Here is a 14,171-nt window from a genome sequence, read left to right as displayed (position 1 = left end):
CTTACAAGACAATATTTCAAATTAACTGTAAAAAAATGATCTTACCTGGTAGCCATCTTGAAGTAACTGGTCCATGTGCTTGGTCACTCAAAATCAAACTTTATTAAAATTCTGTATGTGTGCTTAAACTGTTCTTAAAAAGTGTTGCGGAGGATGAGAACATCAGGCATGGACACATCATTTTCCTAATTTTTCTTCATTATTATTATACATTAATTTTCAGTAAATATTTTTTCTGTCATCTAAAGTAGTCTAGCAAAACATCCATTCATTTTTTTCTTAATATTTTTGTGTTAATTTGATTAAATTACAACATAACGCATGTTCAAATACAGCCGGACACATTGCGGTAATGAGAATTTCAGCAGAAAATGAGATCAAATTTACAATTATAAATTCTTATGTTGAAATCACACATTGTGCAAGGTAGAACACAGTATTGTGTTAATTCTGATGCTTTTTAATGTTACTATATTACACATTTTAAAGCTAAAATCATTAGTGCCGTGGTGTTTCAATGGTTTCGTGAGAATCACCCATATAATAATGTTGGTCTGCTTAATCTGTTAATATCTACGCTGGATGTTTCTAATCGCTCCAGAGCCCGCGGCACATATAAAAGACCTTACGTCTGCATTAGCACTTTTAAGATTATTTATTTGACCGATGCGGAGAGGAGGGGTGCAAGTTTTTTGTAAATTGGTTTAGAGAGCAACATGTTGAGGAAAATGCTTTAAATAAAACGTATCTTCTTAAAATGTGCTTCCAGATTTTTTGATGGAGAGCTGATGAAATTAGAGGAGTGCAAATGAAGAGTTTGGTTCCAAAACCCAATAAATCAATTTTGACAAATTTCGGTAAAAACGTGTTTTCTATCTCAAGAAAGTGACAAGATGAAAACCACTATTTTACATTACAAACTTTCACATAGCATCTTAAGGTTATAAAACATAAAAAAATTCATAAGATCCTCTGGGGTCAATGTGTTAGCATGACAGAATCTTCATGCTTTCGGGGGAACAAGCGACCGTCTCCCGAGTGCCTCTCGCGTAAATTATTAGATTTTGATGGCTTACGTTTCTTTCCCGTCACAGAAAACAATCACAGGTTTATTAATGCCATTAAAGTATTATTTTGTTTTTGTTTGTTTGTTGATCACAAAGTAGAAAGTAGATGAGGAAAACTAAGATTCCGTGTACTCAACGTACCATTGTTGGTTTACAATGCGTGGAATGGTGCGCTGTGATTTGTTGAGCGGATTTATTGCATTCTGTAGAAGAGGAGTGGCGTTTATTGCGTTTCGGGAAAAAAGGGAGAAAAGATGACAGAATAACACAGCGGATATTGGATTTTGCCTAAAATTAAGAATTTATTTTTAAATACTGACCTGATATAATACTGATTTTGGCAGTAACTCTTTTTTTTTTAAAATGGCGTTTAGGAACCAAACTCTTCAAATGTTGAAATCAAATCTCTGACATGGATGTTTTGGAAAAACTTCAACAACATAACAAATCAGGACAGATCAATAGTTTTTAATACAAGAATATTTGTTTTCTGAACAATGTGAAGGATAACACAACAGCCAGCACGTGAACACTGAAAGCAAACGCACAAACACAATTCTCGTTCATCGACACACAAACAACACGCATCACAAAATCGTTCTTTATGGCTCAAACATGACGGCGAACACAAAAAACGCTGCTAATTTTGACACAACAAAGTATGTGTTTGTTTTATACCTGTTGAAACCTCCTGCCTATTAAAGGGACAGTTCTCCCAAAAATTTAATTTACGCACACTCGTGTTGTTTTAGACCTGTATGAATATATTTTGATAAATGATGATATCATTTACAGTTGCTGTAACCATTGACTGCCATAGTAGTAAAAACAAAAACGATGGAAGTATTGCGATAAATGATGAAGAAGATATTTTGATAAAATATGGTTAGCATACAGTTGATGGTTCCCACTGAATTTCATGGTATTTGATTTTCCTACTATGGAAGTCAATGGTTTCCAAAATATCTTCTTTTGTGTTCATCAGAAAAAAGAACTTCATACAGGTTTAAAACAACACGAGAGAGAGCAAATTTTGACACAATTTTCATTTTTGGGTGAACTATCCCTTTAACTCTTTCACAATGCCTCCGATTTTTTTCACAGAAACAATACCAAAAATCTCACTCTACTCAACAGTACAAAATTATTTATATTCATATAAAAAACAAAACAAGATTAAGACTTTCCCCCCGCAATACTCAGCGTGAAATAAGACTTGACCGCAGTGTACATTTAATTTTCATCCTGGACTACATGCGCCAATTATTTATGAGCAGGTAAGTGTGGCAACAAAAGAGGTGCTTGCAGACGCCCTACAAATCCTGCTTGATAAGACATTTAAAGGAGAAAACCAGTAAAGTTGATTGTTTAATGGTTCAGGGTCAATATGCTTGTACAAATGGTTAAGACTAATAAAACAAACACAGCTTTGTGTCAGCTGTAATGTAGTTTGGCCTGCGGAGAGTGGAGGTGAATGAAAGTGAATCTAATATTATATCAGAAGTCTAATACTTAAGTTATTGTGCTGATGGTTATATTAATATACTGTAGGTCTCAGTTCATAAATAACACAGAAAGCAAGCTCAAAAATGATGAAATGGAGTGATGTGGTCGTACTAAACCACAGCTTTTCAGCCTGCATGTCGAGCTTACAGTACTATACGATCCTTTGAGTGCATAACATCATATTAAGTGTGATGTTTTGACGTTTAAATGTGGATAATGTCCATTATGACACCTGCATTTTAGAGGAGATTTCTGCTAGTGCTTGACCAGCCCTTGTGCACTTTCCACCCTTAAAGAATGTGAGGGGTGGAGTCATCGTGTGATTGGACAATCCACCTGTCTGCTGTTTGTCTGGGGTCCAATGCCAATCAGAAAAGTTAGTCAGCAGGGCCTTCTTCCTTCAACAGGGTGCCCATGTACCTATCGAATACAAAATTGAAGAGAACACACAAATTAAACTTCATTATGACAAAAGGTTTCCAAACCTGACCAATGATTTTCCAGTCCTTTGTAATAATAAAGGATTTTTTTTCTGTCTGTGAAATCCAGGCTAAAGTCTCAATCCAATGATGAGATTAGGAGCACTCATATCATCCTAACCCAACCGTGCCTGAGCGCGATTGTCCTCCCCTCCGAAATCCCCCAGAAGCACGCACTCACTCACACTGTACTTTGACAGATCCGAGCCCAGGCACGCCTTTGTCATTAGGATGTGAACCGCGTCCAAGCTCCAAGTGACCCGCGCCTGAGCCCAAGTGAACTGCGCCCAAGTGAACCACGCCTGAGCCCAAGTGAACCAAGCCCAAGTGAACCAAGCCCAATGCAGGCCAATAACATTGCTTATTGTGTGTGCAGCTCAGACATTTGCCTAACCCTGCTGTGTGCATAAAAAAGATTTTACAATAGTGAACCGCGTAAGAGCCCCAAGTGAACCGCGTAAGAGCCCCAAGTGAACCGCGCCTGAGCCCAAGTGAACCGCGCCCAAGTAACCACGCCCGAGCCCAAGTGAACCGGGCCCAAACCCAAGTGAACCGAGCCCAAGTGAACCGAGCCTGTGACCCAAGACCAAGTGAACCGAGCCCAAGTGAACTGCATCCGGGCCCCAAGTGAACAGAGTGTGCAGCTCAGATATTTACCGAACCCTGCTGTGTGCATAAAAAAGATTTTACAATAGTGACCCGTGCCGGAGCCCAAGTGAACCGCGCCCAAGTCTCAAGTGAACTGCGTCCAAGCCCCAAGTGAACTGAGCCCAAGTGAACAGAGCCCGTGACCCAAGACCAAGTGAACCGAGCCCAAGTGAACTGCATCCGGGCCCCAAGTGAACAGAGTGTGCAGCTCAGACATTTACCTAACCCTGCTGTATGCATAAAAAAGATTTTACAATAGTGAACCATGTCCGAGCCCCAAGTGAACCGCGCCTGAGCCCAAGTGAACCGCGCCTGAGCCCAAGTGAACCGCACCTGAGCCCAAGTTAACCGCGCCTGAGCCCAAGTGAACCGCGCCTGAGCCCAAGTGAACCGCGCCTGAGCCCAAGTGAACCACGCCCAAGTGAACCGCGCCCAAGTGAACCGCGCCCGAGCCCAATACATGCCAATAATATTGCTTATTGTGTGTGCAGCACAGACATTTACCTAACCCTGCTGTGTGCATCAAAAAGATTTTACGAAAGTGAACAGTGCCCGTGCCCAAGTGAACCATGCCCGAGCCCAAGTAAATCGAGCACGAGCCCAAGTGAACCGCGCCCAAGGCCAAGTGAACCGAGCTCAAGTGAACCACGCCCGAACTCCAAGTGAACCGCGCCCGGACACGGTACAGAGCGATTACACTATTCAAACGAACCTGGCTTTGGGGGTCAAACACGCTCAAGCGCATTTTGGTTGGGATAATGTGAGTGAGTTTGATTTCAATCATTGATTTAATGACATGTCCTAACTCAATATTAGTCAATAAAGGTTATGTTTTCTCAGAACAAAAAAATATTTTAGCTGCGTTTTATAGGCAGCGTCATATTTTTACTACAAGTTTTCTATAACATTGCTGCATATAACGAATGTAAAACAACCTGTTAGTAAGGAAATCACAGGTGGGAATCGAGCTGATGGCTTGATGTACATCCATAGCTGATATTTCCTTCGGAGTCCTGTAGAAACATGGCACACATTATTTGATGAAGCCTAGGTATAAATGCCTTCGCAATACACATGTTAAGTTTTTGTCCTGCCGATAAAGCATACTTATAATAGAGAGTGAGAGAGAGAAAAAGAGAGAAAATCTCACGGTCCATTTGCTATATTGGTATAATGGGGTTATTGACCTTTCAGCATTAAAGGCAGCCTAGTCGGCTTTCCTGTTAATGTATGAGACACTTAGCAAATTTGCTATGATTTGACCATCGGTTAATATAATCCTCCATAAAAGGTAGCGACTTAATACGGCATAAAACCTGATGAAACAGTCTGCTAGGACTATAAGTGACAAGAATGTGAATGCAGAGAGATGTGCTGAGTAAGAGGAGCTGTACTGAGCCTCTCTCTCTCTCTCTCTCTCTCTCTCTCTCTCTCTCTCTCTCTCTGTCTCTCGGCTTGGCTGCTGTACAAGTCAAATAAAAGCAGATTTTCATTAGCTCTTCTCAACGCTCTGATAATTATACACTATCATAAAACAGTTCCTCAAGGAACATAAAAAACACAACCTCAAAGTTCAAGCAATACCACACAAAATAAAGTTTCTTACTCCAATTGTTTTATCAGTTACTCAGAAACATCCCGTTCAACTCCTTCCTGATTTATCTTATGCCGGTGGATGCACTGACCTGTTTTGCTGGGTTTTTCCGTGAGCGTTGGCCAGAGATTCCCTCAGGATTTCACCCATGAACTGCTCCACAGCCTGCAGAGGAATTGAGAAAATATTTAGCCCATAATATAAATGTTCAACATCTATTAAAAAATCTGTACTACATGCGTTTGTTGGCGCTTTGTTTCTGTCATTGTCCTGCAGGGTTGCCAGATCCGCATAATAAAACCAGCCATTTAAAATTTGTCCAAAAGTATCACAAATGACTTTTCACAGCCCAAATGCAAACAACTAATGAACCAAATCCTTCAGTCTCTAACCCACAGAAAGACATCAACCTGCGGAAACAGTTAAAAAGTTGCCCAATTCAGAACTCCGCCAAAAGGCAGAGGACCTGGCAACAATGCGTTTGCATGGGACTTAGAGATTTGTCAGGTTTCTCGCAGGCAGTGACGTCACTGCCTATAGTTAAGCAATATTGCTCTCGGAGTCGTGTGATATAGCTCTATATTATCACGGCTGTGATTAGGCCAGAGGCACGAGGCCGTAGGCCGAGTGCTGGAGGCAATCACAGCCGTGATGATATAGAGCTATATCACACGACTCCGAGAGCAATATTGCTTTAACAACAGTTCGACGGCACACGTTTGAAAAACGAAAACTAGAAAACAACAACGGAGTTATTTTAAAAGCCTCTTTGTTTGAGAACTACTTCTTCCGCCACGGATTTGAGGGCGGCCAGAATGACAGGTAACACTTTCGGCAGCTTTGAATCTCATATTAACTCAATGGACGGATAGGCGTTTCTTTATATTAACGTTTCTTGGTCACAAAGTATAGTTTTAAGATTAGTTCAGTCGAGAATGTATATGTATTATATTTAAATCTACAGTCGATTAGTAAAGATAGCGCCTGTTTGAACGTTTGCTTAGTGAGATTCGGTACGTATGAGAACCAAAGCATGAGCGGACGTCAGTGTTCACTCGCCCCGCTGACCACCGCCCTCTCTGGACTACATCTCTAACAGGGATTCCCTGGCTCTCATGTTGGCCTTGTTTGTTTTTGATGGTCAAAATGAGATCAAATCTGCAGTATTTGCTTGTTTTCTTATTCATATTTAGTTTCTTTTGTGTTGTTATTGTTTTGGCGCGAGGTAAAAGTTAATAAAACTATACTTATATAAATGTTACTATTGTTTTACCATTTCATCTTAACGCGATACGAGCACTCGGTTATTATTAGACTTCGTTCTTGTCAGTACTATATAAAACTGTTTTTTATAAGTGTCAGAGAGATGTTTTTGCATGCTGCTTATAAATATACCAGTGGCGATATCTCATAACATGTTTTAATAGTCACGTCGCGATTAAATAAATGATCAATGTCCACATTTAAAAGCTGCGGTGTTTACCTGCAGTTCCACGGTGTTTTCGCGTTCTGATAAGAGATATAGCTCCAGAAAAAAATGAGTGTTTACATTCCTCTTTCCAAGTGTTAATCGTCCACACGATGTGACAAGACATTAATCTCATTAACTTTAACGTAACATCCAAGAGCGCTGATCTTTGACGGAATAATAACTTCCGATTGGGGATTCACAGACTGATTTATGAGCTAGTGAACTAATGAGACACACGGAGAGTGATTCAAACAATGCGGTTGTGTGTGTCCGTGTGTGCCTGCAGTTTTTCCATTCAGAGATGAGCCTGTTTAGGACCTCCATTCACTAGGTGGCGGAATGATACGAAAGGTGAAGCGGTTACTGTGCCGTTATCAGTAGAATATTGCACACCTCTTAGCCAATCCGATTCGAGAACCAGAAAGAACTGTTGTATAATACATAATAGTCATTAAAAAAGCCGATGGCATATCTCTCTTAAGCTTTACTGTTGTATCTCTTCTCATGTCTGGAGAACTTGTAAATGTAACATGAGCTTCTAGTTTCGCAGTTACTCTGCCAACTGTTTTAGTCGAGCGAAGACTTTTATGCTTTACTTTGTCCTTACTTTCACATGCAGACACATGGACAAAACCATAAGAAAGCCAGTTAAGGTGTTTACATGCCATGCGAAATCGTGTTAATGAGCAAAAAACTACCTGTGCTGATCGTTTTTGGCTTATGCCGTTTATGGGCTTTCCCCGATAAAAGAAAAACTGTTTACGCGTTTACATGAACCCACGTGTTATCAGTTTATTAAGCATAATCGGAGTAAGACTGTGTGTGCACTCAATGATAAGTACATAATTCGCGCTGTATGAAGTACGCATGTCCGCACTGTCCGACAGTGCATTGTCTAGTAGTGCATGTAACGTCACAGACCAACTAATCGATAATGAAATTCGTTGGAAATGAATACATTTTTTAAGATTTTTATTGATTAGTTGTTGCAGACCTAATTTCATGACCTAATAATTTAAAGGTAGGGTAACACATTTTGAAAAATGCTAACGGTAGCCGCCTAGCAATGAAATCCCGATCCCACCCTCAAGTCAAATCGCCATCCAAAGTCACGCATCTTCCAAAACACATGAACACGGACAGAACAGACGGTCACATCTCATGTCTCATTCAGCAGTGAGACAGCTTTGCAGTACAAAGTGAATAACACTTCCAAAATAACCAAACAACTGGTTTACATCAGAATTAGTTTAAGCACACGTTCGGTTGTGTAGACGTAGTAACTATATCGTTACGCTAATCCGTAAACGAACACAAATTTCATAAGCAACACAATGTTTCATCAAAGTAGAATATCTGACTGAATCCATCTCAATACAAACATATCGCGTACCTACCTTACCAAAATAAACAGTGCAACGACTATTTTAGACCCTTTGCAGCTCCTGCAGCTGTTTCATCTCGTGGAAAAGCAGTAAAGTTACAGATGTTAATTTCGGTTTTTGCTCTTGCTGATCCAGGCAGTTTTTGCTGTTGTTGTTATAAAAGATGCCTTTAGTTTTGTGCCTCCTGTGTAGGTTGTCAATTTAGCAGAAAAGTTTGCTGTTCTCACTGTTTACAGGCAGGAGGTGAGCGCACGTGAACGCGCCGATGACGTATGGTGTCTGCGTGGACTCGCTGCGCGGTTAGCATTAAAATTATGCTTACGTTTTAGGGACAAAAATGGAAACGTCCGTTCGGACCGAAATCTATGATTTGTTGAACATTTTTTGGTCCTACGCCTTTCACAGATGACATAAATTTCTACAAATACATTTAAACAACTTAACACAGTGATTGCTATCAGGATGTAAGGAGACTTTTAACCAGCATAACAAAAAATGTTTCAGGATCAAATCTGTTACCCTATCTTTAAGACAAGGAGTAAAAGAAAACTATCGGTAGATGTCATTCTAAGTAACAGAATAACAGCACAGAAATTTTGCATCGGTTTATCCTACTAAAAAGTTAGCCTGGCTCCGCCCTCCTAAGTTCTTCCGCTTAATTTTCATTTCGCTTCAGAACAACGTCTGGGACTGCTGCTGTGTACAGTTTCGTTTTCTCCGGCAAAAAATCCGCAGGTCCAATCAGCGAACAGCGGGGAGTGGCTAAGAACGCAGACGTTGAGGTCGTGCGCCAGACTGAGTGACATACGTCACGACCAAACGTTAGCGATTGGTTATGGCAGATTCAGAGTGACTCTGGGCAGATCCAGTAGTTTTAAATTTCAACAGAGGACCCTCCTTAACGGAAGTAACGCTTTGCAATGGAGCGTGGCCAGACTCTCTGTACAAATTAAATGAATGTACGAGAGTCTGGTTGCACCAGGCTACTAAAAAGTAACCTATTGAGCAGAAAAATGGCTTGTCATGCAGAACAGTGTAAAATCAACCAAGTAAATGAAGGTAAAGTAATTGAAAGGTTTTCTATATTACAAAAAACAAAAACAAAAAGAAAACTATAAAATACTAGAATTACCTTAAGAATCATAGTCTCCATGACCGGAGCAAAAACGTTCTTCTCCACCTCCACCTGCTGCAATGTGACGCCAATCTAACACAAGCACAAATCATCATTACATGTATAACCCGACAGGATGCTTGGATTCAGGTAGGGAAATGTTTTCTCTCTCTTTCACCTGCTCTGCAGTGTCTCTGATGAACTGGGTCGATGGGCAGCGTCCCAAGAAAAACTTTGGTTCCTGTTCAGTCTCATCTTGTTCTTGTTTGATTTTGACCTTTGCAGCATCAATGTCTTTCATGGTGATGATGTCAAGAGGCTCATTGTCGTCCTCATCCGGCTCCGCTTTTAGAAGCCTCTGAAGTTGCTCTAGTCGCTGCGACAGCTCATCGCAGCCCGAAAGAGTTGAACTGCACTCTAACACACACAAAGTACACTACTGTAAGACAAGAGCAAGCATAGTTCAGCAGTAAAAAAACTGAGTACTGCTAGGGATGCGCAATTATTCGATATCATGCGCATCTCGTCAGCAAAGCCTTGATTAGTAGTAAATCGACATCACCTGCTATTCAGATGGAGCGTCATTTACTACACAAAGCAGTGTTCAAGTATTTCACTACCAAGCCGGGCCCTATCGCATACATATCGCAGGCGATACATTTAAAGCAAAATTGCCCTGATTGTCAGTGAACTACGGCTTTGTGTAGTAAATGCCGCTCCATTTGAAAGCAGGTGATGGGGATTTACTTCTAATCAAAGATCCGGCTTCACTGAAGAGATGCGCAATGACAAACACATGCAAATTATTGCGCATCCCTAAGTACTGCATATTTCAACTGTTGAAAGCCCAAAATGTTAATACTATTGCTTTGTTGGAAATCCAGCGATATACTTTATTGCCTCGGAAAACATGGATTGCTAAAATTAGAAGGGACATATGACCGAATTTGAGATGAGAATAGCGCATTGTGTACATAATATCCGTTTTGGATATTAGCCTGTTGGCTAATCGCTAATTTCTAAATGTTGTAAGCATGCTTACTTTTCTTTAAAGGTGCAGTGTGTAAATTTTAGCGGCATCTAGTGGTGAGGTTGCGAATTGCAACCAACGGCTTAGTCCACTGCTCACCCCTCGTTTTTGAAACACATAGAGAAGTTACGGTAGCCGCCACCGGACAAACGTCATCGTCGGAGACAACTTAGTAAAAAAAAATGTCCTTAAAGGGCTTCTGTAGAAAAATGGCAGCACAAAATGGCGACTTCCATGTAAGGGGACCCTCTGTGTATGTAGATAAAAAGGTCTCGTTGTAAGGTAATAAACACATAACGGTTCATTATGTAAGGTCTTTATACACCCCTGATAATATAGTTTTGTATATTATTTTGTATTTCTGTCAAGAGATCCTTCTAAAAATTACACACTGCACCTTTAAAACGTAATATAGTGCTACAATATATATTTTATGACAACAACTAAGTATCCTTTCCAGTTTGTATAGATCATAAGAGTATGTCCCATGTATTTTTTTTAGTTATGTTTTTCAAAGACATGAAAATTGACTTAATAACGTGTGATAGTTCCTTGTGCAAGTATTGTTAGAGATTAAAACCCCCTATGAACCCCCAAAGTTGTGTACAAATGTTATTTGTTTAGAAATTAATCCTGCTTCTGCTGATTCCGCTCAATGTGCTTAACTCTTTCCCCGCCATTGACGAGCTATCTCGTTAATTAAGAGAAAACGTTTCTCTACAAAAAAACGTTTCCCTGACGAGTTTTTCGGTAATCTATAATTCCACTGTTATCCACTAGGTGGTGCTCTTAACCAATGTATACGAAACTGAAGCATCAACTAATTTCAACAACATTGTAAACTCTGTGTATGTTTTGATCGTCATTCTGAATCTGATCTCCAACAAAAGTAATTATTTCAGCTTTTTTCTCAAAAGTTGGTATTTTTGAAAAAAACTACCCATATTTGAGGTTATAAAACGAAAACAAATTAAGATATAAGATAGGAAGATAGGACTTTTTTTCTGTTTTGTTTGCTTGTTTGTTTAAACGCAGAGTGTCTGTTCTTTCATTTGATATATTGTATGTTTATATATTTATAGGAAGAATATTCCTGGAAAGCATTTTGTGAAAATCACAAAAAATGCTGACGGACAACTTAAAAAAAAAGGCTGGTGGTGAATGAGTAAAAAACGTACAGTAGAAAAGTTTAACATATTCATGTTTTGTGTGTTTTGTAATCTGTACGAATTGGAGATATGTACTTAGTTAGGACTATATTAGTATTTTAACTCTTTCCCTGCCAGCGTTTTAAAAAAAGTTGCCAGCCAGCGCCAGCATTTTTCATGATTTTCACAAAAGTTTCCATTTTCTGCCTTCCAGAAAATGTTCTTCTTTAAATATATAAACAAACAATATATCAGATGAAAGAACAGACCCTCTGCTTTCAAACAAAAAAAAAACGTTTCATCCTACATTCTTTAGTTCTCTTGTAATCACCTCTCAAACAAGGGTAGGTTTCTTCAAAAACACCCAATTTTGAGCAAAAGGCTGAGATAATTCCATTTTTGCGAAGGACTTTTGATAGAGATCAGATGCATAGCGATCTTTAAAACATACACAGAGTTCTTTCTCTTTCATGTGAGGGGCTACTTCCGGGTTGTATAAGTTGCGGAAGTGCGCCACCTGGTGGATAATAGCGGTATTGCGGAAAGACGGAAAATCTCGTCATTGGCAGGGAAGCGTTTTCTCTTAATTGATGAGATATCTCGTTAATGGCGGTGAAAAAGTTAAAGAAAAGTATGCATGCTTACAACATTAGAAATTGGCGATTAGCGAACAGGCTAATACAAAAACAGATTTCATGTATGCATTGTGCTGCTCTCATCTCAAAATTAGGTCATATGTCTCTTCTCATTTTAACAATCCATGCTTTTGAGGTTCTTTATTTGTAAAACGATGTATTTTCTGTGTTTTGATGGCTAAATGACCAGCATCCTGGTACAAAACAATAGGTTTAAAGTGCATGCTTTGGACGTCCATCCCTCACAGCCTTGTTTTGGAATCAACATGGTGGCAGGCTGAATAAGGCTGTAACTGAAGTATACATGCAGAGAGCTGAATTCTTGCCAAATATTATTATCTCATTATACAGACTAATGCACCACTGGAGGGAGAGAGAGAGAGAGAGAGAGAGAGAGAGAGAGAGAGAGAGAGAGAGAGAGAGAGAGAGAGAGAGAGAGAGAGAGAGAGAGAGAGAGAGAGAGAGAGAGAGAGAGAGAGAGAGAGAGAGAGAGAGAGAGAGCACTACTGCATTGTCTGTGCCAAGTCTTATATAAGTACTAGCTTTGGATAGCAGAGAGAGACACAGGAGATCATGAATTAATCTCAGCCAAATGTACAACACACACACACACAAAATTCAAGTATGCGTGCTATTACACATTCACAAGCAGATTCACATACTCACCGGGCTCGCTGTCGATCTGTGTGAGAATGTCCTCGATTGAGTTCTCCTCTGTGCGCTGGGGTTCCGGGTCAGGGGGTGTGTAACCGCGGAGACGACACCAGCGTAGCACCTCTTTAGTTCTGGGGGGGCTGAGAGCCTGAAGGCGAGGGGTCCTCTCCAACAGATCAGCACACACGCGGCGTACCACCACCGCACGTTGCGACTAAAAAGAAAGAGAATGGATATATAAATATACACAAAAAAATTCAACACTGTATATTGTACAGCTGAAGACGCTCATGTTTACCTCTGCAGCTCGCCGTTTGCCAATGTTCCAGGAGTAATACTGATCCACAGAGGTGGCACAGAACGGATGAGAGTCATCATCTGCAAACAAACATACAAAACATGTTGGTTGACCTACAAGTCTCTTAAAGGTCCAGTGTGTAGATATTTAAAGGCATCTAGCACTGAGTCTGTGAATTGCAACCAACGGCTCAGTCCACAGCTCACCGCTCCCTTTCAAAATGCATAGAGAAGCTACAGTATCCACCACAGGACAAACACCTCACTCATCACCTGAGACAATGTAGTGACAAAATGCGCTCAATAGAGCCGCTTTTAATGTTACTGTATAAACATGGCGACGCGAAATGGCAACTTGCCATTTACACAATGCACCTTAGACACTAACCTAAAGGATTATTAGGAACACCTGTTCAATTTCTCATTAATGCAATGGTGTGGGGGATGTTTTCTTGGCACACTTTAGGCCCCTTAGTGCCAATTACGCATCGTTTAAATACCACAGCCTACCTGAGCATTGTTTCTGACCATGTTCATCTCTTTATGACCACCTCTGATTGCTATTCCCAGCAGGATAATGCACCATGTCACAAAGCTCGAATCATTTCAAATTGGTTTCTTGAACATGACAATGAGTTCACTGTACTAAAATGGCCCCCACAGTCACCAGATCTCAACCCAATAGAGCATCTTTGGGATGTGGTGGAACGGGAGCTTCATGCCCTGGATGTGCATCCCACAAATCTCTATTAACTGCAAGATGCTATCCTATCAATATGGGTCAACATTTCTAAAGAATGCTTTCAGGACCTTGTTGAATCAATGCCACATAGAATTAAGGCAGTTCTGAAGGCGAAAGGGGGTGAAACACAGTATTAGTGTGGTATTCCTAATAATCCTTTAGGTGAGTGTACATAAACATATGAGTGAACTAATTTGAAAGCAAAACCAAACTGCAACATTTTGTGTGATTGTGTATGTAAACCTTACTTTTTTCAGGGACGATCAGAGGGAACTTCCTCACAATGGCTGTCAGAAGTTGCGTCATGTTTTCTATGTGCTCAGTGCTAAAACACAGACAGAGACGTTATTAGATATCACAATACCTACAACAAAAGAGTAAACATTACATAAGAAAACAAA

The 14,171-nt window shown here is 40.2% G+C and overlaps 1 protein-coding gene across 4 annotated transcripts in view; it reads right to left on the bottom strand.

The window, feature by feature from the left end:
- Positions 1 to 1,520: 1,520 nt before the first annotated feature.
- The window catches only part of yeats2 (YEATS domain containing 2), a 47,036-nt gene continuing 34,385 nt past the window's right edge, over positions 1,521 to 14,171 (bottom strand). For all 4 annotated transcript variants that reach the window (XM_055203377.2, XM_073856266.1, XM_055203378.2 and 1 more), the window contains exons 24-31: positions 14,019 to 14,095; positions 13,030 to 13,109; positions 12,744 to 12,945; positions 9,443 to 9,681; positions 9,283 to 9,357; positions 5,386 to 5,459; positions 4,636 to 4,713; positions 1,521 to 2,993 (exon numbers count right to left, since the gene is read on the bottom strand). In XM_055203377.2, coding sequence (XP_055059352.2) covers positions 2,951 to 2,993; positions 4,636 to 4,713; positions 5,386 to 5,459; positions 9,283 to 9,357; positions 9,443 to 9,681; positions 12,744 to 12,945; positions 13,030 to 13,109; positions 14,019 to 14,095 — 868 coding nt within the window. In that variant the 3' untranslated portion in view covers positions 1,521 to 2,950. The remainder of the gene's footprint in view (positions 2,994 to 4,635; positions 4,714 to 5,385; positions 5,460 to 9,282; positions 9,358 to 9,442; positions 9,682 to 12,743; positions 12,946 to 13,029; positions 13,110 to 14,018; positions 14,096 to 14,171) is intronic.

The sequence above is a fragment of the Misgurnus anguillicaudatus genome, chromosome 2 (assembly GCF_027580225.2).
Source record: "Misgurnus anguillicaudatus chromosome 2, ASM2758022v2, whole genome shotgun sequence".
NCBI lineage: Eukaryota > Metazoa > Chordata > Actinopteri > Cypriniformes > Cobitidae > Misgurnus > Misgurnus anguillicaudatus.
The sequence above is the reverse complement of the archived record's forward strand: the minus strand, read 5'-3'. Positions and strand labels throughout refer to the sequence as shown.